At 42.2% G+C, this 24,835-nt stretch overlaps 1 protein-coding gene across 1 annotated transcript; it reads left to right on the top strand.

The window, feature by feature from the left end:
- Window positions 1-4,589: 4,589 nt before the first annotated feature.
- Window positions 4,590-19,497, top strand: MSL3 (MSL complex subunit 3). Its single transcript, XM_058535433.1, has 13 exons — window positions 4,590-4,738; window positions 6,051-6,133; window positions 6,535-6,630; window positions 6,967-7,067; window positions 7,634-7,719; window positions 8,285-8,407; window positions 9,243-9,403; window positions 10,201-10,359; window positions 11,924-12,186; window positions 12,796-12,905; window positions 16,227-16,326; window positions 16,683-16,767; window positions 18,802-19,497. The coding sequence occupies exons 1-13, from the start codon at window positions 4,637-4,639 to the stop codon at window positions 18,899-18,901; spliced, it is 1,569 nt and encodes a 522-aa protein (XP_058391416.1). The 5' UTR covers window positions 4,590-4,636; the 3' UTR covers window positions 18,902-19,497.
- Window positions 19,498-24,835: the final 5,338 nt, after the last annotated feature.

The following is a 24,835-nucleotide window of genomic DNA, read 5'->3' on the forward strand; positions in this document are numbered from 1 at the left end:
TACTAAAACATTCCAAAGAAACACAGCTATAAATCTAGAACATAGCAATCTTTTGATTTCCATCTTAGTTGAAGATCTTCTCCCTGATGTAAAGAAGCAAATTGAGGATAATGTAGTTGGATGGCTAGGTCAGTGTCTAGATATCATTCCAACTGCAACCCAGTTCTTTGAGGAATTAACAACTGTACTTGTCTTACAGAGTCTTGACAAGAACAGAAATGCAGCTCTAGAAACAATTCAAAGGCCATCTATCCTTTTGACCAATCCCAAAACCTCCCCTATTCATCTAAAAAGGTTTGCACAGATATTGTAAAAGATTTGGACTTAGAAAGCAAAAGCCCTTCTTGTAGAAACATGCATTCTTTCTCTGTGCCTTTGAGATGTAAATGTCCTACCTGGTCTTCCCTGGGAACCCAGAGCTATCTCTTGATATGCAAACTTCAGGGAGGTAATTCTTATCAGAAAAAAAGAAGAAGCTATTTGGAAATTAAATGAATGAAAAATCTTACAAGTTTTTCCACAAATATTAGTAAAATCTTTAGCTGTCTGAGTAGGTAACCTTAACTTATTCTATCTGCCAGGAACACAGTTTGGATCCAACCATTCTTTTACAAACTAGTGAGTTTTGCATTGTCATACCTGTCTCATGGCTAAAATTTTAAAACAAAAGCTATAACATCTCTGTGTCCATCTATATGTTTACATATATCTATACATGTATGTTATAGATGTGTGTTATTTTTCTGCCTCTAGATGGTATTGCCAAAATTAATTTGTAAAGAGCTCTCTTTAATAGATTTAAACACAGACAAGTGTTTACATAAATCAAGTATATGCTCAGAAATATAGAAACTAACCCAAATGTTTTTCAAGTTCATGTGACCTAGGATAATCTTTAGTAAATAAAAGCTAGTTTAAGTTTGTTGGTTTAATTAAAACAGGCATGCCTTCAGTTATCATCATGAAATACTATACTTTTATTCTACCTACGTTTACTGAAAGTCAAATAAGCTCATGCTATCTCTGTTACAGAATTTGTCAGCAAGAAAGATAACTTAAGATGATGGTTAGCTATTTAATGGCTCATGAAATTTTCATGAGTAAGCTAAACATAATTTTTAAGAACAAGCAAATTAAATAGATGTAAATAAGATTAAAGTTTATAAATGAACTTTTCAACAATAATTATGCTTTGTGGTATGTCTACTTAAAAAGTTTCCAAAATCTTTTTCGGTAACTTGAAGCCTTAAGCTATACTGAGATAGGTTAAATGATAAGATAAAATACTGAAACGTTGGGGCCAGCCCTGTGGCATAGTGGTTAAGTGCATGTGCTCCGCTGCTGGCAGCTCTGGGTTCAGATCCTGGGCGCGCACTGATGGACCGCTTGTCAGGCTATGCTGTGGCGGCGTCCCATATAAAGCGGAGGAAAATGGGCACAGATGTTAGCCCAGGGTCAGTCTTCCTCAGCAAAAAGAGGAGGATTGGCATGGATGTTAGCTCAGGGCTGATCTTCCTCACAAAAAAAAAAGAAAAAGAAAATACTGAAATGTTAATTACTGAACATGGGTTTACCCACTTTTGGCTTTCTTTTACAGAAGAACTAAAGATATTTGGGTCTATTAGTAAACAGGTTTTGTGCCACACCAAAAAACTTACTCTGAGGAAGAATATACTTCTAGAAATTGTGAAATGTATTTATAAATTTGCCAATCCACAGAATGCTAGTGTAACAGTCCACATTGCTTACTTCCCGTTTTCACTGAAAATAAAGGATTCTAAGGGTTAAGAATTCTAATCAATATCTGTAATTAAATCTACTTAGAAACAATAAGGGTGAAAGGAAACAACTGTGTATCTATAAACCAAAATCTAAGCCTGTAAATGCCTCAAGGTTACAAAATGAAAACGCTAAGGACCACCAATCACAAACAGCCAACTAGGTTTAAAGGTATAGTCAGTCAATAATTTCGTTACTTCTGCCTTTTCTCTACAAAAGTCTCTCCCTGAGCTCCTGAAGTGAAGCACTCTTAAAACCTCCAGTTTGGCACTGCCTGATTCCAATTAATTTTTGCTGAAATAAACTCTTAAAATTTTTTTTTGTTTGTTTGTGAGGAGATCAGCCCTGTGCTAACATCTGCCAATCTTCCTCTTTTTTTTTTTTTTTTTTGCTGAGGAAGACTGGCCCTGGGCTAACATCCGTGCCCATCTTCCTCCACTCTACGTGGGACACTGCCACAGAGTGGCTTGCCAAGCAGTGGGTCAGTGCGCGCCGGGGATCCAAACCGGGGATCCGCACCGGTGAACCCCAGGCCACCATAGCGGAGCGCGCACTTAACCGCTTGCGCCACCGTGCCGGCCCCATTTTTTTTTTTTTTTGTGAGGAAGACCAGCCCTGAGCTAACATCTGATGCCAATCCTCCTCTTTTTTGCTGAGGAAGACTGGCCCTGGGCTAACATCCGTGCCCATCTTCCTCCACTTTATATGGGACGCCTCCACAGCATGGCTTAACAAGTGGTGCGTTGGTGCGCGCCTGGGATCCGAACCAGTGAACCCAGGCCGCGGCAGAGGAGAGCACGCACCTAACCACTTGCACCAGCGGGCTGGCCCCTTAAAATTTTTAATATGCTTTAGTTTATTGTTTCACGAGTGACTTCCTCTCTGGAGCTTTTTCTGACACTCTCCCTCCTCCTAGGGAGACCTAACCACTTGTGTCTGCTCTCTTCTGTGCCAGCTTTATCAGAGCGTGTATGAGGCTTGCACTTGTTTGCACGCTCCTCTGCCCCTTCTGAAATGTGTCCTCTTTGAGGCCAGGGATAATATCTGTATCTACTTTGTGTGTTTAGCGTCCAGCACACAGGAGGCTCAATAAATATTTGTTGAATGAATGAATGGGGAGGAGAAATGGTGGAGAAATGCCTAATATTAATAGCAAGCATTTACCCAGCACTTATCATACGCCAGGCACTACACAAAGGCATGTACGCTGAATAAACTGATTTATTCCTAAGACATCCCTAGGAGGTAGGAGCCACTATTAGCTTCACTTTAAATGTAAGAAAACTGCATCACAGCAAGACTAATCACTTGTCCAAGGTCACACAATTGGAAGTGACAAGTGTGAGAGTGGATTCCAGAGCCCACCATGTTCTTTATCTTTACATCCAAGAGGGAAAAGGATGCTCCACCCGCATTAGAGACGGAGACCTCTCTAGTGGGTCCCAATCCAGAGGAGGGCTGCAAGGGGTGAGTTTTGTAGCTTTTAAGATCCTGAAGGCTTTTGCATTCTTGGACTTTTTAGGGGGACAAGGGGAAAAAAGCATTGCTCAAGGACTTAAGAACGGGTGGAAATGGAGAGAAACAAAAGAAAGCATCTAAGGTTTTGCTCTGAAAGGTAAGAGTCTGGAGAGGAAATCTCCACTCACCAGCAAGAAAAATAAAAACACGAATACTTCAGTTATGGTTTAGCCATGACATGCAATACTTGGGCCCCAGAGCTCCTCCTAAGAACCCAGTGAAGGAGAAGGCAAGCGCAAATTTCTGGAGGCAAGAGTAGAGCCCACAGGGCGGAGAACTGGCAGTTCCCTACGACCTCAGAGCCTCGAAGCTGATCTCCAGCCCGGTCTTAATCCAGGAACTAGCTGCCCAAAGACTTTCCATTCCTCAAAAGAAAAAAACCTGAACACCGTCTTTCCTGCCTCTGGAGGTTTGCCCTTCAAGAAGAGTCTCCCAGCACTTGTCATTCGGTCACCTAATATCTCCTGAGCACGCTCTCTATGCGGGTACTTGCCAATACCGGCCTCACAGTACTTTCCGCCTTTAGGGAGTTTTCAACGCATTGTGGAAGACAGACCTTGAGGGAGTAACTCGGAAAGTGCTGGGGGTAGGGAAATCATGCTGGAAGCCGAGACTCAACAGATCAACGGCCTGGGAAGGACCCATCAGCTTCCCCGCCCACTGCTCACTCGCTGTCACTGGGGGACTCCAGACTTGCCACCTGCTTGTCCTCGCCCAGGGGTGGCCCAGTGCTTTATTCACTCCCCCGCCACTATTCTCCCCCCGCCCAAGGCCACTGCCCATCTAGACCCGAGCGCAGCCCGGCGTCCTCCTCGCCGAGCCACACTTGGCGGTCTGCAGCTCTGCTCTAGCGGCCGCCGCAGCGCGGGCAGGGAGCTCGCGTAGCGCAGCCACCGCCGACCTCCCCCGCACCGGCGCACAGCCCAGACAGGCTCGCCCCTAAGCGCCTCCCACTGCCGGGGCGCACAGCGCACGCACGGCGCGATGACACAGACGGCACAGCCCACGTCAGCTGCCTTTCCCACGGGGCGGGGGCGGCCGCTCTGCGAGAAGCCCTTGGCCACGGGTGGCGCTCCCGGCTCGCAGCCTTCCCCGAGCCCGGCGGGGACTCGCGGAGGCGCGCTCGAGCGGGCGCGCGCGCACCCGGTGGCTCCCAGGTCCGTCAGCGGCGCGGGGCGGGCGGAGGCGGGACCGAGGGCGGGGCGGCCGGAGCCTCCGCCATTCCCCGCTCCCTCCCCGCCACCCTTGTCGCCGCGCGCCACCTCCCCACCCCCACCCCCCTCCCCCATCGCGCGCGCTCCGCCCGCCCCGGAGCCTCGCCCTCCGCCACGATGAGCAAATGAGCGCGAGCGAGGGCATGAAATTTAAATTCCACTCAGGGGAGAAAGTGCTGTGCTTCGAGCCTGACCCCACCAAGGCGCGAGTGCTGTACGATGCCAAGGTGCCACCGCGGAGGGACAGGGAGGAGGCGCGGGCCGGGGGCCCCCGGACGGGTGGCGGAGGCGGATGCGGGTGCGCGGAGCTGGGGAACCGGCGGGGCCCGGGCGCTCCCTGCCGGCGGCTCCTCAGCCTGCGCGGTGCGGCGCGGGCGGCAGGGGGCGCTCGCGGGCCAGTCGGGGCTAGGGCGCTTCCGCTTCCGCCCGGCGCGCGGGGTTTTGCGCGCGGTGTCGCGATGCTGGGGCCACGGCGTCGGTTTGCGCGCGAGACGCCAGTGAGCGCCGCGCGTCGAGGAGGCTGCTCGCCGACGCCTCTGCCTTGGAGTTAAATCTCTCCTCATCCTGCGCGGGCCAGCGCCGTGTAGGCGCCCGTGCGACGCCCTGACCGACCGACCCAGGTCCTAATCCATAGCGCCACAGCGCTGGCCGTCGACTCGCGACATCGTTGCCCTGGGGCCCTAGTCGTGTCTGGGCCTGACCCCTGCCGTAGGCCGCGACTCCCACCCCTAGGGCAAGGTTGACCCGATGCCTTTGTCCCTCAGGGCCTTGCAGCATTTAGGTTTTCAATCCCCAAGTCGCGCCCCTAGCCCGTCCCCTGAAGTCTCGGGGGCTGGGGGAGAGAGGGAACTGAGTCACAGCTGCAGCTTCTCAGGTCCGGCTGGCGAGAGGGTGTGGGCACCGCAGTCCGGGGGTGGGGACTGGCCCCGGTCCCCAGGGCTCCAGGTGCGTCGGGGCGGCGCTGCCCTTTGGGAGACTTCCCACGCCTCCGGGCTCTCAGTGTTCTACTTTCCGGCTCCGCCCTTGCAGCTCCTGTCTGTTTTCTGTTTGTTATCTCGCCTCCCTCCCTGCCTTGCGTCTCCCCAGGGGTGCCACGCCCCATCATTTGCCCCAGATGTTCCCTCAGGGGACACCGCTGGGAGGGATGGCAAAATCTCCTGCCAGCCTTCCTGGCCCTGGACGCAGCGGAGCCGGGGAGACTACAACTCCCAGAGGTCTCAGGGCTGTGGCTCTCTTGTCTGGCCTGGACTCTTTCATTAGTGACAGATCGGCCGGCCAATGGCTTCAGAAGCTGCAGTCTCTTCTCACGCTCAGAGACCAATCACGGGCTGGTTGGAGGGATGTTTCCTATTTTGAGGCATCCACTCAGGGAAAAAAAAATGGAATTGAAAGGAAAAATGTTTCAAGCCAGCTCTCGGTCTAAAAAAGGAGAGAATACTTTCTTTTCTTTTAGAAAAAGGCGTATGATCTAGTTTTCCTGATCTAGCTTCTGACATTCTGTATGTTCTGTTATTTGTGGACAATATTTCCTGGTTTCAGATTGTCGATGTTATTGTTGGGAAAGACGAAAAAGGCAGAAAGATCCCAGAATATCTGATCCATTTTAATGGTTGGAACAGAAGGTGAGTGTATTTGTTAAACCGGACTGAAAATTGATAATCTCTGTAGCATAGGAATGTTGCATACTTCTTTGTTAAGTTTTACAAACACTTGTAGAAAAGCTTCATTTCCTGTTTTTGCTTTTTTATCCAACTTTGCCTATTCTGAAGAGTGATTACTTTTAAGTCGATTATATTTGGATTCTCTATGGGTAATTCTGGAAACTACAGTTGCTTCTGTGTCTGAATGAGTTCCTTTTTCAGTTTATTTGCATCTTTTTTGTGTGATTTCAAAATATTTAAATAATTTTCTAAAATGTAAGTAATTATGGGACACTTCTGTTCCTGTGAGGTGCTTTTAGCATTTGTTTCATATCAAACTAAAATACTGAATTTTACATCCTTTTTCTTTTTTGTTTGATTAGCTGGGATAGATGGGCAGCTGAAGATCATGTCCTTCGTGACACGGATGAAAATCGGAGATTACAGCGTAAATTGGCAAGAAAAGCTGTAGCTCGCCTGTAAGAATACAGAAATCATGACATAAATGTTATTTGATGTGTTATCTCTTGGCATTTAGATTTTTATGATTTAAAAGTAGAAATATGACAAACATGGTTTATGAAGTAATGTTACATATTTAAAGTGTGTTAGTGAAGAGCGTTTCTATTGTATTCTAAATAACTGCTGTGTTTTCAGAGAGGTTATTGTATAATATTCTGAAATGGAGATTACCATTTATGTTCTAAAGTTTAATTTTCAGGTACTTAAGAATCATATTATTATGTCTTGTTTTTACCTGAAGACCCATATCAGTCAAGGTGAAAATTTATTTCAGCTGTGTTTATCTTCTCCAGGAGAAGCACAGGAAGAAAGAAGAAGCGCTGCAGATTGCCCGGTGTTGACTCCGTCTTAAAAAGCCTCCCTGTTGAAGAAAAAGATGAAAATGATGAAAACTGTGAGAGCCTTAACTTCATTTTCTCTGGCTAAAAGAACTTTTACCTAGTTCTTTTATATCACAGGATTGAGGGGGAGGATTCACTGAAATTATAGACAGAGAAACATTTTAAGCTCATTACATATAACATTTACCCCTTTTGTTTTTGACAAAGTAGCGGTCAATAAGTCCATAATTAGACCTCATCAGTCATGTCATGACCACTGCCTTCTTGGCCAGTGTTTTTATCCTAACCCCTTAGGGTAGTTAGTATAACCCCTCATGTTTTCTTCGTGGTTCCTCCTGGGCCTTGGCCCCACTTATGAATGCAACGGGGAACCATAGGATCCTAGGTGACTAAACACTTTTAGATCATTAGCTGTGTGGTTTTTGCAGCCATTGAAATTGGTGTTATATTTCTCAAAATAAATTTTTGTTCTTAAAGATATAGTATTTTTAGCATTTAAAATGTGCAGGACTGTAGTTTCTTCTTGCCAGCAGTAGGACACACACTCTACCTTAAAGAAGTATAAGGGTTAGGGGAGTATATAATGCAGGTTTGCCTGATATTTTGTTGTTTTACCTAGCAATAAGCAGTTCCTCTGGTGACAGTAGTGAAGAAAAGGATGAAGAAATAAGTGAAGAAAGTGATATTGAAGAAAAGACTGAAGTGGTACAAAGTTTTTATTGTAAAAATTCTTTGTCTTTGGTATATATTTTAGTGGTAAAATTCTCCAGTTGTGAATCATTTTGTAAAAATACATTTTTTTAACCAAATATTATAAAGTTGTACTTGATATTTAGGCGAATATAACCCTTATTTATAGTCACCATATGAACCTCTTGGTGGCTCTTTATGCCTATAAAGTGTTTTCACAAATCATAGTTCTCCTTCCAATGAAATTGTGAACTTTATTTTTATAATCGTGATTAATTTTTAAATGTTGTGTATCAGAATTTGGCATCTTCTGTCTGCCTTTAGAGTTGGTGTAAATCCCTCTGGTAAACTTAAGTGGGGAAGAAACAAAGTAAGCATTTGCATTGTGGTTAGTGCCCTAAAACAAGTTAACTTTTGACCTTTAATGTACTTGTCATTAGAATATGCGGCATCATTACTGATATAAACACTGAGGATTTACTGGGTTTGTTTCGTAGGAGGCTCTCATATGTGAGTCTTTCTTTGGATATAGACTCTCCTACTATTTTAAGTAGTTAAAATTGGAATTGTGATATTGCAGAAGGAAGAACCGGAGCTGCACACAAAAAGGGAAATGGAAGAAAGAACAATAACTATAGAAATCCCTGAAGTTCTGAAGAAGAAGCTTGAGGATGATTGTTACTACATCAACAGGAGGAAACGGGTATACAGGGAGAACACATAAAACGTGGATTTGTAATGGAGCTTTCATTTACCCTTATTTCGCAATCACAGACTCAAACAATTGAGAATCTTGGAGGAATGAAATTCATGTTTTCAGTTTTCTGTTGAGTTGGGTTTTAAAGTTCTCTGACAATAGTGCTCTGCTGATAATTAAATTAAGGCGTGCACAGTGTTGCTCAGCCCTGGCTGCCCATTAGAATCCTCTAGGGAGCTTTGCAAACTCCTGATGCCTGGGCTTCAGCTAAGAGGTTAAGATGTAACCTGTGGTGGAGGCCTGCTGTGGACATAGTCTTAGAGGCTTTCTAGTTGGCTCTAATGGGTCACTAAGGTAAGGGTCACTACTTAACGTTTATTTTAAAAATTAATACTATACATGGGGATGTGGTCAGTAGAAGAAAAAAAACAAAGAGCTTCAAAGCATATTTATTTGAAAGATTCTCTTCAAACAGAATTGGCTTTATGTCTGAGTTAAAAAAAAAAGTGATATAGGGGCCGGCCCCGTGGCGTAACGGTTAAGTGCGCACGCTCTGCTGCTGGCGGCCCGGGTTTGGATCCTGGGCACGCACCGATGCACCGCTTGTCAGGCCATGCGGTGGCGGCGTCCCATATAAAGCAGAGGAAGATGGGCACGGATGTTAGCCCAGGGCCAGTCTTCCTCAGCAAAAAGAGGAGGATTGGCATGGATGTTAGCTCAGGGCCGATCTTCCTCACAAAAATAAGAAAAGAAAAGTGATATAGACAAGATCACTGTTTCTTGGAATATATGGTTTATACAATGGGATGCCTACATCAGATGTCTCTATTTTTTATAACAGTTAGTGAAACTTCCGTGCCAGACCAACATCATAACTATTTTGGAATCCTACGTGAAGCATTTTGCTATCAATGCAGCCTTTTCAGCCAATGAGAGACCTCGTCACCATCATGCTATGCCACACGCCAACATAAATGTGCATTATATCCCAGCAGAAAAGAAGTGAGTAGGGGAGGGAGGGTTGGTGTCTCGTGGTTCTTCTCTTCGTGTATTAGAGAAGTGACTTTCATTTAGAACAGGTAAACTGTGTCTCCGTTTCTATAATTTGGAATTTGTTTAATATATCAGTTAATAATAATTCACTTAATAACCAATTTAGTATCAAAATATTGTCCCTTTTTCGAAATGTTCAATAACTTCAGGTATCTGGTCTGGATGCATTGAGTGTATGCTCTGCTTCAACACCAAGACCAGTTTTTTTCAGTGATATAATTTAGGGAGATAAGTCGTTTTCCTTGAGAAGCACCAGAATGGGCAATAAGAATTTTATCAAAGCTTGTTTATAAACAGGTCCTTATTCCAATCATGCTAATCATCCTCATAGTCTGCCTTGTGCACGTGACCCAGCTTCAGTAGAGTCATGTCGATTGTTCATGTTGAAACAAGTGTTAGGAGTAGTTCATCAGCTCCACCCCCTTCAGCTCCCAGTGACTGGAATCTGTCCACCTTCTGCAGCACAGGCTGCTGGAGCTCCTTGTGTGGCACTGAACATATGCATTTGTGTTCAGTGTGGTTAGTTAACATTACTAGTGTACTCTCTGCACTTTATGTTATAGATCTATGTTCCCATTTAATTCTTTATTGTTAGCATCTACAAATTCATTTCATTATTTATGTGTGTAGGTGTAATATATAGTAGTTAAGTTTAAAACTCTGCCTAATTAAAAATGTGCAGCTTCATTATGATGTTTTGGAAACTCTCTATTGCATCTCTAATCTCTTCTTTTTAATCCTCCCAGCGTTGATCTTTGTAAGGAGATGGTGGATGGATTAAGAATAACCTTTGATTACACTCTCCCATTGGTTTTGCTCTATCCGTATGAACAAGTTCAGTATAAAAAAGTGACTTCGTCCAAATTTTTTCTTCCGATAAAGGAAAGTGCCACAAATACTAATAGGTAAGTTAGACAGCCTGCAGTTTGACCATCAGATGGCAACAGTCAAATAGTTGAATGTTTTTGAAGATTTCGATTTGATACTATGGGGCCAACATGTTTGGAGGAGGGAGAAGATTGAAAAGTGCCTATACTGGTGTTTTTTTTTTCCTGGGTTAGCTAAGTTGTCGTTCACTTTCAAATGGCTCTGAAAGATTTTACCAAGTGAGGATTCCAGTGTGAGAACTTGGTTGGATTTGAGCAGCTTTCCTCGTCTTTGCAAAGTTAGTGGGGTGAAGAGAGCACAGGCTGTGAAGGGTAGAAGATGTGGGTTTGAATTTAGCTCCCTCACTTATTGGTTGTGTGACTTGGGGAGGTGTCTTATGAGCCTCTTGCTTCTGCCTCTGTACAATGGAAAGAACATCTGCCTTCTTGGGTAGTTATTATTAAATGAGAAAGTTCATGAAGGGCTGGCCACCTTTGGCCTTCAAGTAAAGGTTGGTTCACTTCTCGTTCTACTGTGTCACCACTTTCTTCCTGCAGTGACCGAGCATGCCCAAGTCTTTCTTCTTTGGGGGAAAAGAATCTCACCTGAAGTCTATACCTTCATTTGTATAAGCTACTTCCCTATCTCATGCCTCTCTTCCTGAGAGAGTGGTCTATTCTCATGAATTCCACTCATCCATCTCCTCTTGCCTGCTTACCATCTGCCTATGTCTACCAACACCCCTTCTCACTCTGCTCCTTGAGGGAGGACACTAACAACTTCCCACTTGCCACACGCCATGCTGTGCATCAGTCACCTTTCCCCTCCATCCCCTTCTCCCTTCCCTTCATAGCTCCTATCTCCTGGTTCTGTCTGCCTCCTGATCGTCTCTTCCCAGCCTGCCTTTTTTTCCCATTGGTTTCACCCCAGGTGAGAGGCCTGTGCGACTCACTGGGGACCTGTGTCAGTGTTCCCGTACCTTACTGCAAACTTCAAGGTTCCCAGTGTCTGAGGTGGACTGTGTTCCACAAAGCTCAGCCGATGCTTGTGGCTTTTCTAGTCCTGAGAATAGTTACATTGTGATGAGATAACGTGGTATTCTTATTCTCTTGACCAGGGTTTCTCAACCTTGGTCCTGTTGACATTTTGAATGATATCATTCTTTGTGGTGGTGCTGTCCTGTGCACTGTAGGAAGTTGGGCAGCAGCCCTGGCCTCTACCCACTAGATGCTGGTAGCACTTTCCTAGTTGTGACAACCGAAACTGTCTCCAGACAATGCCAGTGTCCCCTGGCAGGACAAAATCACTCCCAATTGAGAAGCGCTGCTCTAAGACAAATAAAAAAGGGGCATCACGATCTTTAATGCCAGCATGCCTCACAGAGTTATTGAGAGGATTAAAATGACTTCGTATGTCTAGTTACTCTTTAAGAAAACATTTGTTTTGGCACATTTGGAAGTGAAAGTTTATAACCCTCCTGGAGTGGAGTTGAGAGTGTGTTTTCTGTTCTGTCTGAAGGAGAACATTTAAGAACCCTTCCAGGTTTTGCAGAGATTATCTGTGGGCCAGGCATGTATGATGCTCTCCCCTCTTCTTTCATAGGAACCAAGAGGAGCTCTCTCCAAGCCCACCTTTATTGAATCCATCCACGCCGCAGTCCACAGAGAGTCAGCCAACCACAGGTGAACCGGCTACCCCCAAAAGGCGCAAAGCCGAGCCCGAAGGCTTGCAGTCTCTGAGGCGGTCCACGCGCCACTCTGCCAACTGCGACAGGCTGTCTGAGAGCAGCGCCTCGCCTCAGCCCAAGCGCCGGCAGCAGGACACGTCCGCCAGCATGCCCAAGCTGTTCCTGCACCTGGAAAAGAGTAGGTCCATTCCCGGGTGTGAGAAGGCCATTTAGTTAGTGCTTGGTCTGGGCCGGGCACTGTGCTCCTAAAAGGAGTCCAGCCGGCAGGAGGGCTGGGGGAAGAATGGGGATGAGTGCACAGTCACACTCCGATTCATCCACTCAGCTGTGGGATTTCAACTCAGGAGTTTGGCCTCCCCTGAGGCTCGTGAGGCATTTTCCCCAACCTGCAAGCAGGAGCAGCCGGCAGGAGAGGGGAGCCCCACCACACCTTCAGCTCTGCAGTTGGATGCTTGGCGCCTGCTGGTTTAGCTCTGTCTTAAGAGTCCCTTAGCAGTCACTCCCCATTACCTGCCCCCCAGGCCTAGTCTACCATACTAGGCAACTACTAATTACTTCCTATCCCTATGGATTTGCCTCTTCTGGGCATGAATTCATATCAATGGAATCATAAAATAAGTGGCCTTTTTTTTTGCTAAATAATATCCCAGGCACTGTCTTGTATACTAGGAATCTCTAATGGTTGAAGATTAATAACTTCTCTGCTGTTTGTAACGGTCTTCCAGCAGCTTTAATTCAGTAGCTGTGTGATTTGCAAGCAAATAATTAGTATCTTTTCCTTTTGAAGAGACACCTGTGCATAGCAGATCATCCTCGCCTGTTCCTCTAACCCCTAGTAAGGAAGGGAGTGGGGTGTTTGCCGGCTTTGAAGGCAGAAGAACTAATGAAATAAACGAGGTAAAGCATTAGTGTTTGCTGGTCATCCCCAGCGAGTCCTTCCTTCTGTGGTTGCTTAAGTCTTGTGGGAGGAAATCAGGTTTCCTTAGAAGCATTATGTTGCTCTTGCTGTGACTATTAACAAAATTGTTCATGTGATGATGTTTAACATTGTGTTTTTGTTTTTTACAATGAGAAAGTCATTAGGATTCCAGCCCTACACTTATAGTCATGTTTTATCTTAAATAAGTGCAGGTATTGAAATATGAGTACTTTCATTTTATAGAACAGGTGTCGGCACACTTTTTCTGCAAAAGGCCAGAGAGTAAATATTTTAGGCTTTGTGGGCAACACAGTCTCTTTTAAGACTACCCAACTCCAAAAGCAGCCTAGACACTGTGTAAATGAATGGGCATGCTGTGTTCCAATAAAACTTTGTTTATGGACACTGAAATTTGAATATCAGGTGATTTTCATATGTTATGAGATATTGTTCCTTTGGTGTTTTTCCAAGCATTTAAAAATATAAAATCCATCCTTAACAGTAATATTAACAGCCATCCCTTTGAGGGCATGCTGTATGCCAGCATCGTGCCAGGCATTTGACCTAAATTACCTCAAATTCTCGAGAACAACCTTACCACCAAGTTTCCATTTTACAGATGAGGAAACTTGTCATTTTAAAACTCGATTTTTAAGGCCAGTTAACTGATGTATAGGTAGTGTTTCAGGGGTTCAGGAGATGGGATGTGTTATTCCACTGGGATAGTCTGTGAATTGCACCTAGGAGGGGGGATTTCCTTGGTTCTGTGTTGGGAGGGAGATGGCTTTACCAGGCAGAGAGAAGATTTAATGATGAAGGTCGGCATACTTTTTCTGTAAAGGGTCAGATTGTAAATATTTTCAGGGTTGCACACCATACAATCTCTTTCAAGACTACCCAGTCCTGCTGTTACAGCATGAAAGTGGTGTGGGCAGTTCATAAATGTATGATTGTGGCTCTGTGCCCCCAAAATTCATTCATCCACACTGGTAACTGAATTTCATATGATTTTCACGTGTCATGAAATATTATTCATTTGATTTTTTTAAGCATTTAAAAATATAACAATCATGTTGAGCACAAGGGAGTCAGGGTAGATTTGTCCCAAGGGCTATAGTTGGCTGACCCTTGATAGAGAAGCTAGAAAACCCAGTTTGTTTTATAGTGATGTGTTGAGGGACGGTTAGGAAATTCCTGGTACAAGCAGTCCCTAGTGTCCAGTTTTGTTTTGTTTTTTTCCAGAGAAGAAAGCCCTGTGTGTGTTATTATTTAAGGGGAATCATGTTTCTTTTAAAAGGCATCTGAATATTCAGGCAGGGCCATTCCCGCTCTGGGCAGTGGTGTGAGCCCACCATCTAGTGGTTATAGGTACCACTGCAAGCTCTGGTGAGAAAGTAGGATTTCTGGTAAATGGATGGAGAGTGCAGCAGCCAGTCACCAAGACTCATGAGACCTTAGTGAATTCCCACCTTCAGAAGAGTCTCCATCACAGTGTATTTTAACCAGGGCTGTGCATTCGAATCACCCGAGACTCTCCCAATGCCGTTCACTGACCCATGGCATCAGGGGAGGCTCTGGATGCACACATTTCTCCTTAAGATGCACAGGTGATTTCCGTGCACACCCCAGTTGAGAATCCTTTCACTAGAAACCTATTGTTTTCCCCCATGAAATGTGTGTTGATAAATAGGAGATGATGCACTGCTTTGAAATGCAGAGTTGAGTGAGTGAGGTAGACTGGCTTGCTAACTAGCTAAATGACCTGCTTCTGCATGTGTGCTTCATGCCTCCAATGATTGCAAACTCCCACATGTTCACCTCAAGTATCACTGTCCAAACAGTTCCCGAGCTTGAGCTGTGTGTACCACGGTGGTAGGTGCTGGGGCTGGCATAAAGATGCTGAAACCATATCCCTACCCTCAGTCTTCTACAGCACAGGAGGGTGGGGTCGGCGAGGCAAGAGCTGAAGCTAGGGCCTTCGGCATGGAGTCATCAGAACCATAGTGGTACTTGTTAGCTTCTACAATTTCATTTTGTTAAATTGACTACATCAGCCTCGGGGGTTGTTTTGGCACCCTTCTGCTTTGTCTTGTAGAGGGTTTCCTTTGGCCCTACTGTTGCCACATTAAACTTGACGGATCCCAAAAGGCAAAGCAGCAACTCAATAGAATATGTATGTAATTTGCTGAAGTATTTCTAGGGAAGCTCACCAGAGAGTTTTGAAATATAACTTACTTTAACAAAAGCCCAAAATCTACCCAAAGTTCTGAAGTTCAAAGTGAAGGAAAAGAAATCAGTTACCAGGGTTGAGGTCTATTTTCACTTGATTCAATGGGTCAGATTAGTTTCCAAAGTGAATCTAACGTAGCAGGAAATAAGGGAATCTGGAAACAATGGTAATATTACTCAAAACATCTTTGGGTTACATTTTACTGCTTCATTTTCTAATACAGCAAGATTTCCAGTAAAGGAAAAGGGACGAAATGACCACAACAGTTACAGCTAGTTTATAGGTAGTAGCTGTTGAGAATTAGGAAATCAAATATTTCCTTAATCTAACTTTGTCTTCCTCCCTCATTTTTATAAGCTTGTGTTTATTTTGATATAGTAGCATTTTTTTCCTTTACATACAATTTATTGTCATAATTTTTAGGTGATTAGAAGTGTCTCCATGTTGCCAAGGAAGACAGGTCCTCCTGTGATTGATTTAAAAGGCAAAAAATGTTTTGAAAATATAGTAAAAGAATGTAATATATATGCTAATATATAATCTTTATGGAAAACACATACCTATACCCCCCTATACCCCGTAAATCATGATTCCACCACTAAGAAATGAACACTTAACATCTTAGTACACACTCTTTGGTATTTTTTCTATGTATTTACATGATAATTAAACACGTTATACTGTGTATTTACTTTTTTGCAAGTGTCGTATTGAACTTAGTTATTTTGTAGTTTGATCCTCTTCACCATAATACATTATACTCGCTTATATCCTGAGATCATGCCCCCAAAGAGCTTCGTGAGAAGTCAGAGGGGTGGCTTTAGAACTTCCACATTGGTTTGTTGTCACTGCTTCCTCCCATTTTCTGGTCCAGCTGTGAAGCAACTCCTGAAGTGCCAGAGGGACAGGAAGCTTGAGTGGGGGAATGTGACACTTGATTCATGACATCTGTCTGCTGGCCTGAGAATGTCAAAGCATGTGTATTGCTGGCAGGATTCCAGATGTTGACATCTGTTGATAATGGAGTGCTAAGATAAATAACAAAGCATTTAATTCATGCTTTTCCCAGGTCCTCTCTTGGAAACTGGTACCTGACAGTTACCCCCCAGGTGACCAGCCGCCTCCACCCTCTTACATTTATGGGGCACAACACTTGCTGCGATTGTTTGGTAAGAAATCCTGGTCCCTGTTTTCTTCTTTCCTTTTTTTTATTTTTTGCTTTGGTTTTAACACTCTTGTTAGCTTATGTACATCTTCTGGTAATTTAGGGGTGTAAGAGAAATCATTGAAAGATGACATCTTCAAAAAAAGGCACTGAGTAAATCTTAAATTTCATAAAAGTTGTGCTTGTGATATTTATACTACTACTCTATGTTCATTAAGAGTTTTTGGTTTTGTTCGATAAGGTAGATGTTAATTTCGGTTTGAATAAGGATAAACAGGAACCCAGACAATCCCTGAGTATGTCCTACTCATTGCCAGATTCTGCCAATTATAAATGGTTTTGCTTTTATTCTTAATGCAGTGAAACTTCCAGAAATCCTTGGAAAGATGTCCTTTTCTGAGAAGAATCTGAAGGCTTTACTGAAGCACTTTGATCTCTTTCTGAGGTATTTTTATTACTTTGTCAAAACTTACCTCTGCTACCTTATGTATGACTTTTCTGAACTTCTCTTTAACAAATGTGGAAGCTAGCCCTGTGGTATTTTAAATAGTAGCAGTATTACCTAAGTATTGATGGTTCTAACTGTAATTGTAATGTAGGGGATTTTTTTGCCTATTTCTTTTTTTCCATAATTTATCTGGTTTCTGAGTCAAAGGTATTCATTGTACAAAGGTAAAAATTTTTGGGTCCCTAGAACAATCTAGTTGGATAACCATGTGAATAAAAAAATTAATTTTCTACAGTAGAAGTGATTGAGATTGATAATTTAATTTTACATTTTTTATTCAGGAGTATCTTAAATATTAGACTTTTCTTTGTTGTGTGTATATAAACTAACTTAAATATTAGCATTTACAGGTTGGATTTTGGTATTTACTTTAGAGTTAAGATAAATGACCAATAGTCTGTGCTGACAGTTTGTGAATTCAGAGAAAGGTATTGTTTTCTTTACCTGACAGAGCCATTTTATTATCTCTGTCATTTTTATCTAAAATGACAGAGTCATTTTATTATATCATAAGATCATGCCCCAAGGCTCTGCCCCCTCCCCACTCCCCTCACCATGCTGTGGGCCCCAGCTTCATTTATGCCTGTGGACCAGCTCTCTCCCACCTGGATAGCTATTGACCAGTTCCTCTCCTTGGCATTCAAGGCTGGTCATCACCCTGCCTCACCCAGCTCATCCTATCTGCCTGACCTTGTTTCTTCCTTCTCTTTAAGGGGGGTACCTTTTCCTTGTAGTCAGGCCCCAACCTGCAAGAGCTAATCAAGTAGGATTTACCACATAGTGGAGAGCATTCCAGCCAGAGAAATCGATCTTGGAGTTTTTAAAAGATACTTTCATGTAGGCATTTTGAATAAAGTGTTTGTGAATGGAACTAGACTTTATAATATTTTATTAGAAACAAGTTTCAAAAATATCCTCTTCCCTTTCAGCCTCCCCATCAAACAAACCCACAACTCTATTTAGCATAAAAATTTTATAAGCTGAGATCAAATGATGCCAATAAAATATGAAGAGGTAGCTGCAAGTTAGCATAGGAAAGCCTGCTAATTTTGAGGTATGCCCAATAGAAAATAGCAATTAGGCTTTTAGGAAGTAACTTAGATGTACAAGTAAATATAGTAATTGGTTTTGAAAATGTATCCAAAGGTGTCAGCTAGAGAATCAGTGGACTCAGTAATCACCATAAACAGGGTACAATCAAAGAAGAAAAAGAGTTAGCTGTTGAATGAATTTTGACTCGGTTTTTACTAAAGAAGGTATTGTAGAGGTTTATCCTTACATTTTTAGGAATTTGGACAGGTGGGAAGAGGCCGGGGAAACAAACATGAAGCTCATTAAGTTACTAGTTGATATGGCCCATGTGAGAATATTTTAGCTCTTCATGGTGAAATCTTTGATACTTCAGAATCAAGACAGCATCTGTGTATTGCAGACTCTTGAATGACTGGCCACATTTTAACATCCACTGTCAGACATAAGTCAGTCTTCTTTATGAGTTTTGGTACTGCTGGAACTGTAACACCTTTTGGCATGGCAATTTAGGACACAAAATGCTCTTTACTAGTTATACTGTTCAACTTTGGTTTAACTTAGCCCAAATAAGTGACATTTGTTGAGTTTATAATTTATTTTTTATAGTTTGTTTTTAAAACGGGAAAATGTAAAAATAGTCATTGAGGCCATTTTTGCACAGAAGTGTTTATATAATCAAGACTGCCACCTAGGGGAATTTGGGTTCTATTTCTATTTGTACACTTGATAGTGAAAGGATTCCAATGAAATAGTAATTAATGTAGAAGTCGGATATGTGCAATGAAAGTAATAAGTATATAGACATCAGGATTTTATTCATTTTTTTTCTTCCTAATACTAAACGAGTGAAATATTAGAGTGGTTGGAAATTAAGATTTTGCTTCCGGGTATTTACTCCTTACTGTGATGATCATTGGGGCCATTTTTTTCTTTTTCCAGGTTTTTAGCAGAATACCATGATGACTTCTTCCCAGAGTCTGCCTATGTCGCTGCCTGTGAGGCACACTACAGCACCAAGAACCCCAGGGCTATTTATTAAGGTTTTTGAGGGTTCTGGAAAAAGAGCTGCTCTGTCTAGCTTTGTGCCCTGGGTTCCCAGTGAAGAGCTAGGGAGATGGTGGGCCTTCAGACAAACAGAGTAAACGCAGTGCCCTCCCTCGAGACAAGCCCATTTATTTGAGTTGCTTACATACTGTAGTTATTTCTGTTAAGGATTACTTCTTAGGTGCCTGAACAGCCTCCAACATCTGACCCTTGCCACTGTACACATCATCTGTGATGGCAGAAAAAGAGCAGCTGTGTTCACAGTGAAACGTTCATGAAAGTGTGTGTAGGTTAGTCTGTTTCAGTAGATGTTGGAGTTATTTGTTAGCAACAACCACATTTTTTAGTTATTTGTTAGCATTAAGCAAAATTGTTTTCCAGACTGTTTTCATTCTTATGATGAGGCTGAGCAGCTCTGTCCAACAAATTTCAGTTTTGCTTGGGAACCGCAGAGTAGTCCCAAAATGTTTTAGAGGGAATTGATATTGATGGCGAAAGAAAATTTGCAGCTATACATTTGCTTGTTACAGTTCCTTTTCTCTAAAACCTTATTTTTGGTGATCTAAATAAAGCGTTTCCTGTCTTGTTTGAGATTTTACAGCTGTACTTTGTTGTGTAATGTTATGGTTCCCTTTCTGTAAAACCATGTTTTTGGTGATCTAAATAAAGCGTTGCCCATCTTGTTGGAAAGGACCAGGAGAGAAAGTTTTCACTCTGGTCTTGTCTTCCTCCTTTCTTGTAGAGGAACAGTAAGGTAACCTCTTGACTCTAACTTTTTGTTTTATTTTGTTTTACCTTTGTGCCTTTTCTGTTAAGGCCTTTTGTTTTTCTTTCCTTCTTGGATTTTGCCTCACTTGGTGGCTTGACTAGAAGTGGTTACTAGAAGTTGGTGCATCTCTTCACTGTCTTGTTGCCGTACTCTGGGCTGGTCTGGGGCCAACACATTTATCCTCCTCCATCATTACCAGCTGACAGTCTCTGAAGTCACCCTTCTAATCCTCATCTTTGTCTCTCACGTGCCTCCCCCCTCCCCTCTCCCCCAAGATGTTTTAGAAAGTTCTAACTCGATTGAAGGGATACCAGTACCATGCAAGCCTTGAATATAGCACTTGCCTTTTCTTATAGTTCAGCTCAGTTGACCTTAACTTCCAAAGATCACTGATCATGAATGACAAGGGCCACAGGGAGTTTTTTTAAAAGCTATAAATGGTCCATCAAAGAGACTTATGCATCTACTGACCAGTAAGAATCAGAACCTCTAAATTGGAGTAGACATCATCTTAGTGCACTTAGTTGCTAAGTAAGACTTTTTGGTCTCTAATCTAGAGTGGCATTTAGATTCATGCTAGATTTCATCTCCATTTGGTTTATGCAATGCCTCTTTAAATTCTGGTGCACCTGCAGTCTGCTCTGAATTGCTGAAAAAGTTTAATCACTAATTATTCATGGCCTGGCAAAGGAAAAAGAAGAAAAAAAATTTCCCTTATAAGAATTTACTTGTTAAATGTCCCCAATGAAATGAACACAGACTGTCTCTTGGAGCATTCATATGATTATATACCTTGAGTTTACAATCAATTCATTTTTTAATAATGAAATATTATTTTCTTCCCCCAAAGGCATTTCTTATAACAACTTCCCTTAAGCTGATTATTTGCAGCTTAGGTTGATTTAAATAACTGTTGAAAATGTTACTAATTTTTCAAATAATTTGTCAATTAAAAATATGATTTAAATGTCTAGACCATCCTTATAAAAATACATTATCCTCCTCTTGTCAATTTTTAAATTGTTACTTTTCTAAACTGCCAAACCTTGCATTTAAGTACACATTTATGGTGTTACTGTTTTCCTTTTAAGTCATTTAAAGGTTGTTGAAAATAATATTTCAATAACTTGTGTATCAGATCCTTGTACTAGGACTTTGGAAAGAAACGTGAGGACAAAAAAGACTTCTGAACAGAAGTAGATTATAAATCCATAGTACAGTGTACACAAAGCAAAAATTTATCAATTTATAAAAGTTGACATCTGTCATTAGATTGTTATCAACTCTAAACATTTGAGGAAGTGCAATTACCCTGTTTTGCCATTATTTTTTTAATAACTCAGGGGCTTCTGTCCTTTAATATTTAGTTTATTAATGGTAAGTTTATCTGAACATGTATTGAAAACCACCTACTGTGGTGCCAAAAACTGCTAGATATTGGAAAGATGAGGATATGAATAAGGCATGGTCCTTGGTGGGAGAATACACTTAAGAGAATTTCTCCAGCCGTAGACCATCATTATTTTTACTAATCAAGTTCTATATTAAGGAAATGTGTTACTTTAACCAGTTCTTAATTTTGAAAGGCATAATCTTAAATGCCAGCATTTCCAAAATTAATCTTCCCATTATCCAAGAAAGAAAGGATAATTCTACTGTTTAACTGGCGTAGATGTCAGTTTAGGTAGGTTTGATTATTAGGTTTTCACTAGTTATAAAATCTGGCAAGGTGGTGTTAAGAGACTTTATATCCGTTGGGAAACAGCATTTCAACAGATTAAAATTAAAAGCAGTAACTTGGGGAAGTCATGTTTACATCCCGATGAGATAACATTCCTTAATAAACCAGTTAAATCTTTTTTTTTAAGCAATGCAGTTGGAGAGACACTTTTTATTCTAGCTTCTGCTTGTCTTATGCTTGAGCCTAACTCTTCCAGATGTTCACTTGGGGCAAATCCTTAGATAGTGCATATTTAAGCTAATTGAATTGCATTGTTTTCACCTAGTTCCAGTAAAAAGAGAAGGCTATTCTCTGCCTCTCTCTTTCCTAGAATACATCTTCTAAACTCAAAGTGAATTTGTAAATGGCTATTTCTTTGCTTCAGCTGTCTCTCTGACTGGTGTAAATAGAGGGACAAATGAGCAGAATGTTAAGTCTCCAGTGCTTAGCCAGCTTTTCTTCCTCTGCACGTTGACTAGGAGGCCAGCCCAGATCATCTTATCAAGATTATATACATTGCCAATGTATCTCATGCGTTGAAAGCATGTGTATTACATCTGTCCTCACACAGCAAGAAATACAATTACTATAAATGGGGGAATAAGCAAGTGTTCATGTGTTGAACAGTCGGGTTGTGGACTCAAGGGGATGGCAGAGATTTCTGAGGACGAAAGGAAAAGAAAAGCTACAAGGGATCGCTTCAGAAAAAAAGAAGGATTGGGGGCATTTTTGATGAGTGACTTGCAGTGTAAGCCTTCCCTTCATCTAAGAGACCTCTGCCAAAATGTCAACCATTCCCTTAACACATGAGGAGGTGGAATTGTGCATTTGAGGAGATACATTTGTGCTTTTGTGGGATGGATTGCCAGACTGAGACTGGCCTCCAGGCAGGCAGGGAAAGAGTAAGGACACCCCAAGAGTTGGTAACATCAGGTTTATAAGTTCTTTCACTCATCAAAACGGTTCCAGGAGAAGGCAGACACAAAAGGCCACATATTATATGATTCCATTTATATGAAATGTCCAGAATAGGCCAATCCATAGGGACAGAAAGTAGATTAGTGGTTGTCAGAGGATGGGGAGAGGAGGGAATTGGAACTGACTGATAATAGGTCTGGGTCTCTTTCTGGGGTGGTGGAAATTTCTGGAATTAGACAGTAGTGATTGTTATACCACTCCGTGAATTTACTAAAAACCACTGAATTGTATACTTGTAAAAGGTGAATTTTATGGTATAATAATTATATCTCAGTTAAAACGGAGATCTAGGGATTGGCTATGCCTAAAACTCAAGAGAAATACACCATGAAAACCCATTTTTGAGAACTGAAAGGCTATTTGATCCAATACTCCAGCGTGGCCTCTTTCATGCATCATTGCCCAGGGCAGACCAAGGTTCATTTTCTCACTCCACTGAGTTCACACTTCACCTGAAGTTCAGAAAACCCAGTGCTGTGCCTTCATAAAATTTCCTTCATAAGCAAATATGCAGTTGACAGATCTTCAAACTTCTTTGACTTCCAAATTCTTCTGCATGGCAGGGCATAAGGAGTAAGTATATACCGATATTATGCTATAAGCAGGGCCGGCCCCGTGGCTTAGTGGTTAAGTGCGCGCACTCCGCTACTGGCGGCCCGGGTTCGGATCCCAGGCGCGCACCGACACACTGCTTCTCCGGCTGTGCTGAGGCCGCGTCCCACATACAGCAACTAGAAGGATGTGCAACTATGACATAGAACTATCTACTGGGGCTTTCGGGGGGAAAAAAAAGGAGGAGGATTGGCAATAGATGTTAGCTCAGAGCCGGTCTTCCTCAGCAAAAAGAGGAGGATTAGCATGGATGTTAGCTCAGGGCTGATCTTCCTCACAAAAAAATAAATAAATGATATAAGCAAAAAAGGTTAATAAACAGAGGTTAGTGACAGCAAAAATAACATGAATTAAGAATAATGCAAACCATAGCCGGTTCATCTTTACAAGTCTTCATGTTTTCGAATTTCTTTGCAACATCAATCTTCATCCTTCCAGAAGGTCATGAAAAATCATAGGTAGTAAAGTGCTCAACTGTGTTTTTCTATTGATTTGTGTTCTTCTCACTCAGATTTACAACCTTCAGTGGAATGATTTAATAAGTCATTTTGGAGATCTACTTTGGCACAAGGTAAATTTCACCAGCCTGCAGGTTCTATTTACTGCTCAATCTTCACTATGATAAAGGTGACTTTTGAGACAATTTCAGGTCGTCATCCTCTATTAGTTGTCCATTATCATCCAGAAAATAATTTTGAGTGAGATGATTTGTGAGCTGTATAGAAACACACCTATTAGTGTCAGAGGATGAAGGCTGTTTAAATGTGTTTGGACAGTACATAAAGTCTTAAAACCAAAAACACTCTATTGGAGAGAAAACCTAGTAAGATTTCCTTTTGATGTATGATAGTTCATCTTATCTTTTATATTCTATAGTGCATAAAGCTTAATCAATCATAGCGTTGAAACCCTTTGTTAATTTGGTGGTCTATAAGAAGCTATGATGTGGCAGATGGATTGAAAAATGTTTCTAAATCTTTAAATACACACACACACACACACACACACACACACACACACACACACCATGTCTTTGTCCCTAACCTTTGAAATGTGAATTTGCAGTTTCTCTTATCAAGAGGTAGGATCTATTTTCCTTCCCCTTGAATTTGGTCTGGCTCTTTTTTTCTCTTGTGTCGAGGGCTGACTTCCAATAGATAGCGGCAAGGGAGCTTCTCTGCTATGTAGAAAACTTGGACTAGTCTGGCTTTGGGACTTGCTTTGGCCAAGAAAATATGGCAGAAGTGATTCACTTCCCTTCTCTCCCTTGGGACTTTGCTGAGATGTGAACAAGTCCAGGCTAACCTGCTGAATGATAAGAGACAAGCTGCCTAGTTTTTCTCATTGTTCAGCCAACAACCAGCCAACTGCCCAACATGTGAGTGAAACCATTTTAGACCAGCCAACCCCCAGCCTACCTACCAGCCCACCTACCAGCCCACCACAGATGCATAGACAAGCCAACCAAAATCTGCCAAGCCTAGGTTAGCAGAACCACCCTGTTGACCCATATATTGTTGATCAATAATAAATGCTTATTGTTTTAAGCCACTGTGTTTTAGGGTGGTTTGTTATGCAGCAATAGCTAACATCACAATGTGCTTTTGTGGTATATATGTTTTGTACCCTGTCTACGAAACAGCTCAAACTTCGTTGCCTTGGCTAAAATTCTGGCATGTTCAGAAGCTATCAGGTAACCAAAGGAACATGTACCTGCTCCCACTACCACTCAAGTAACAAGCAAGAAAACAGAGATAGCAACACATCTTAGAGATCTTGTAGCTAGCACAATGTGGTTTTATTTTGTAAGAAATGTAAAGTTTGCAGAAAATGAGAAAGGAGAATATGTA

Source organism: Diceros bicornis, chromosome X (assembly GCF_020826845.1).
Source record: "Diceros bicornis minor isolate mBicDic1 chromosome X, mDicBic1.mat.cur, whole genome shotgun sequence".
Taxonomy (NCBI): Eukaryota; Metazoa; Chordata; class Mammalia; order Perissodactyla; family Rhinocerotidae; genus Diceros; species Diceros bicornis.

What these genes read in the sequence shown, in the direction of transcription:
- MSL3 (XM_058535433.1), top strand. Translation starts at nt 4,637, where the DNA reads ATGAGCGCGAGCGAGGGCATGAAATTTAAATTCCACTCAGGGGAGAAA. An exon ending in TTTAATGGTTGGAACAGAAG is followed by an intron (nt 6,134 to 6,534) that starts GTGAGTGTATTT and finishes TTGTTTGATTAG; the next exon opens with CTGGGATAGATGGGCAGCTG. An exon ending in GTTCCTGCACCTGGAAAAGA is followed by an intron (nt 12,187 to 12,795) that starts GTAGGTCCATTC and finishes TTCCTTTTGAAG; the next exon opens with AGACACCTGTGCATAGCAGA.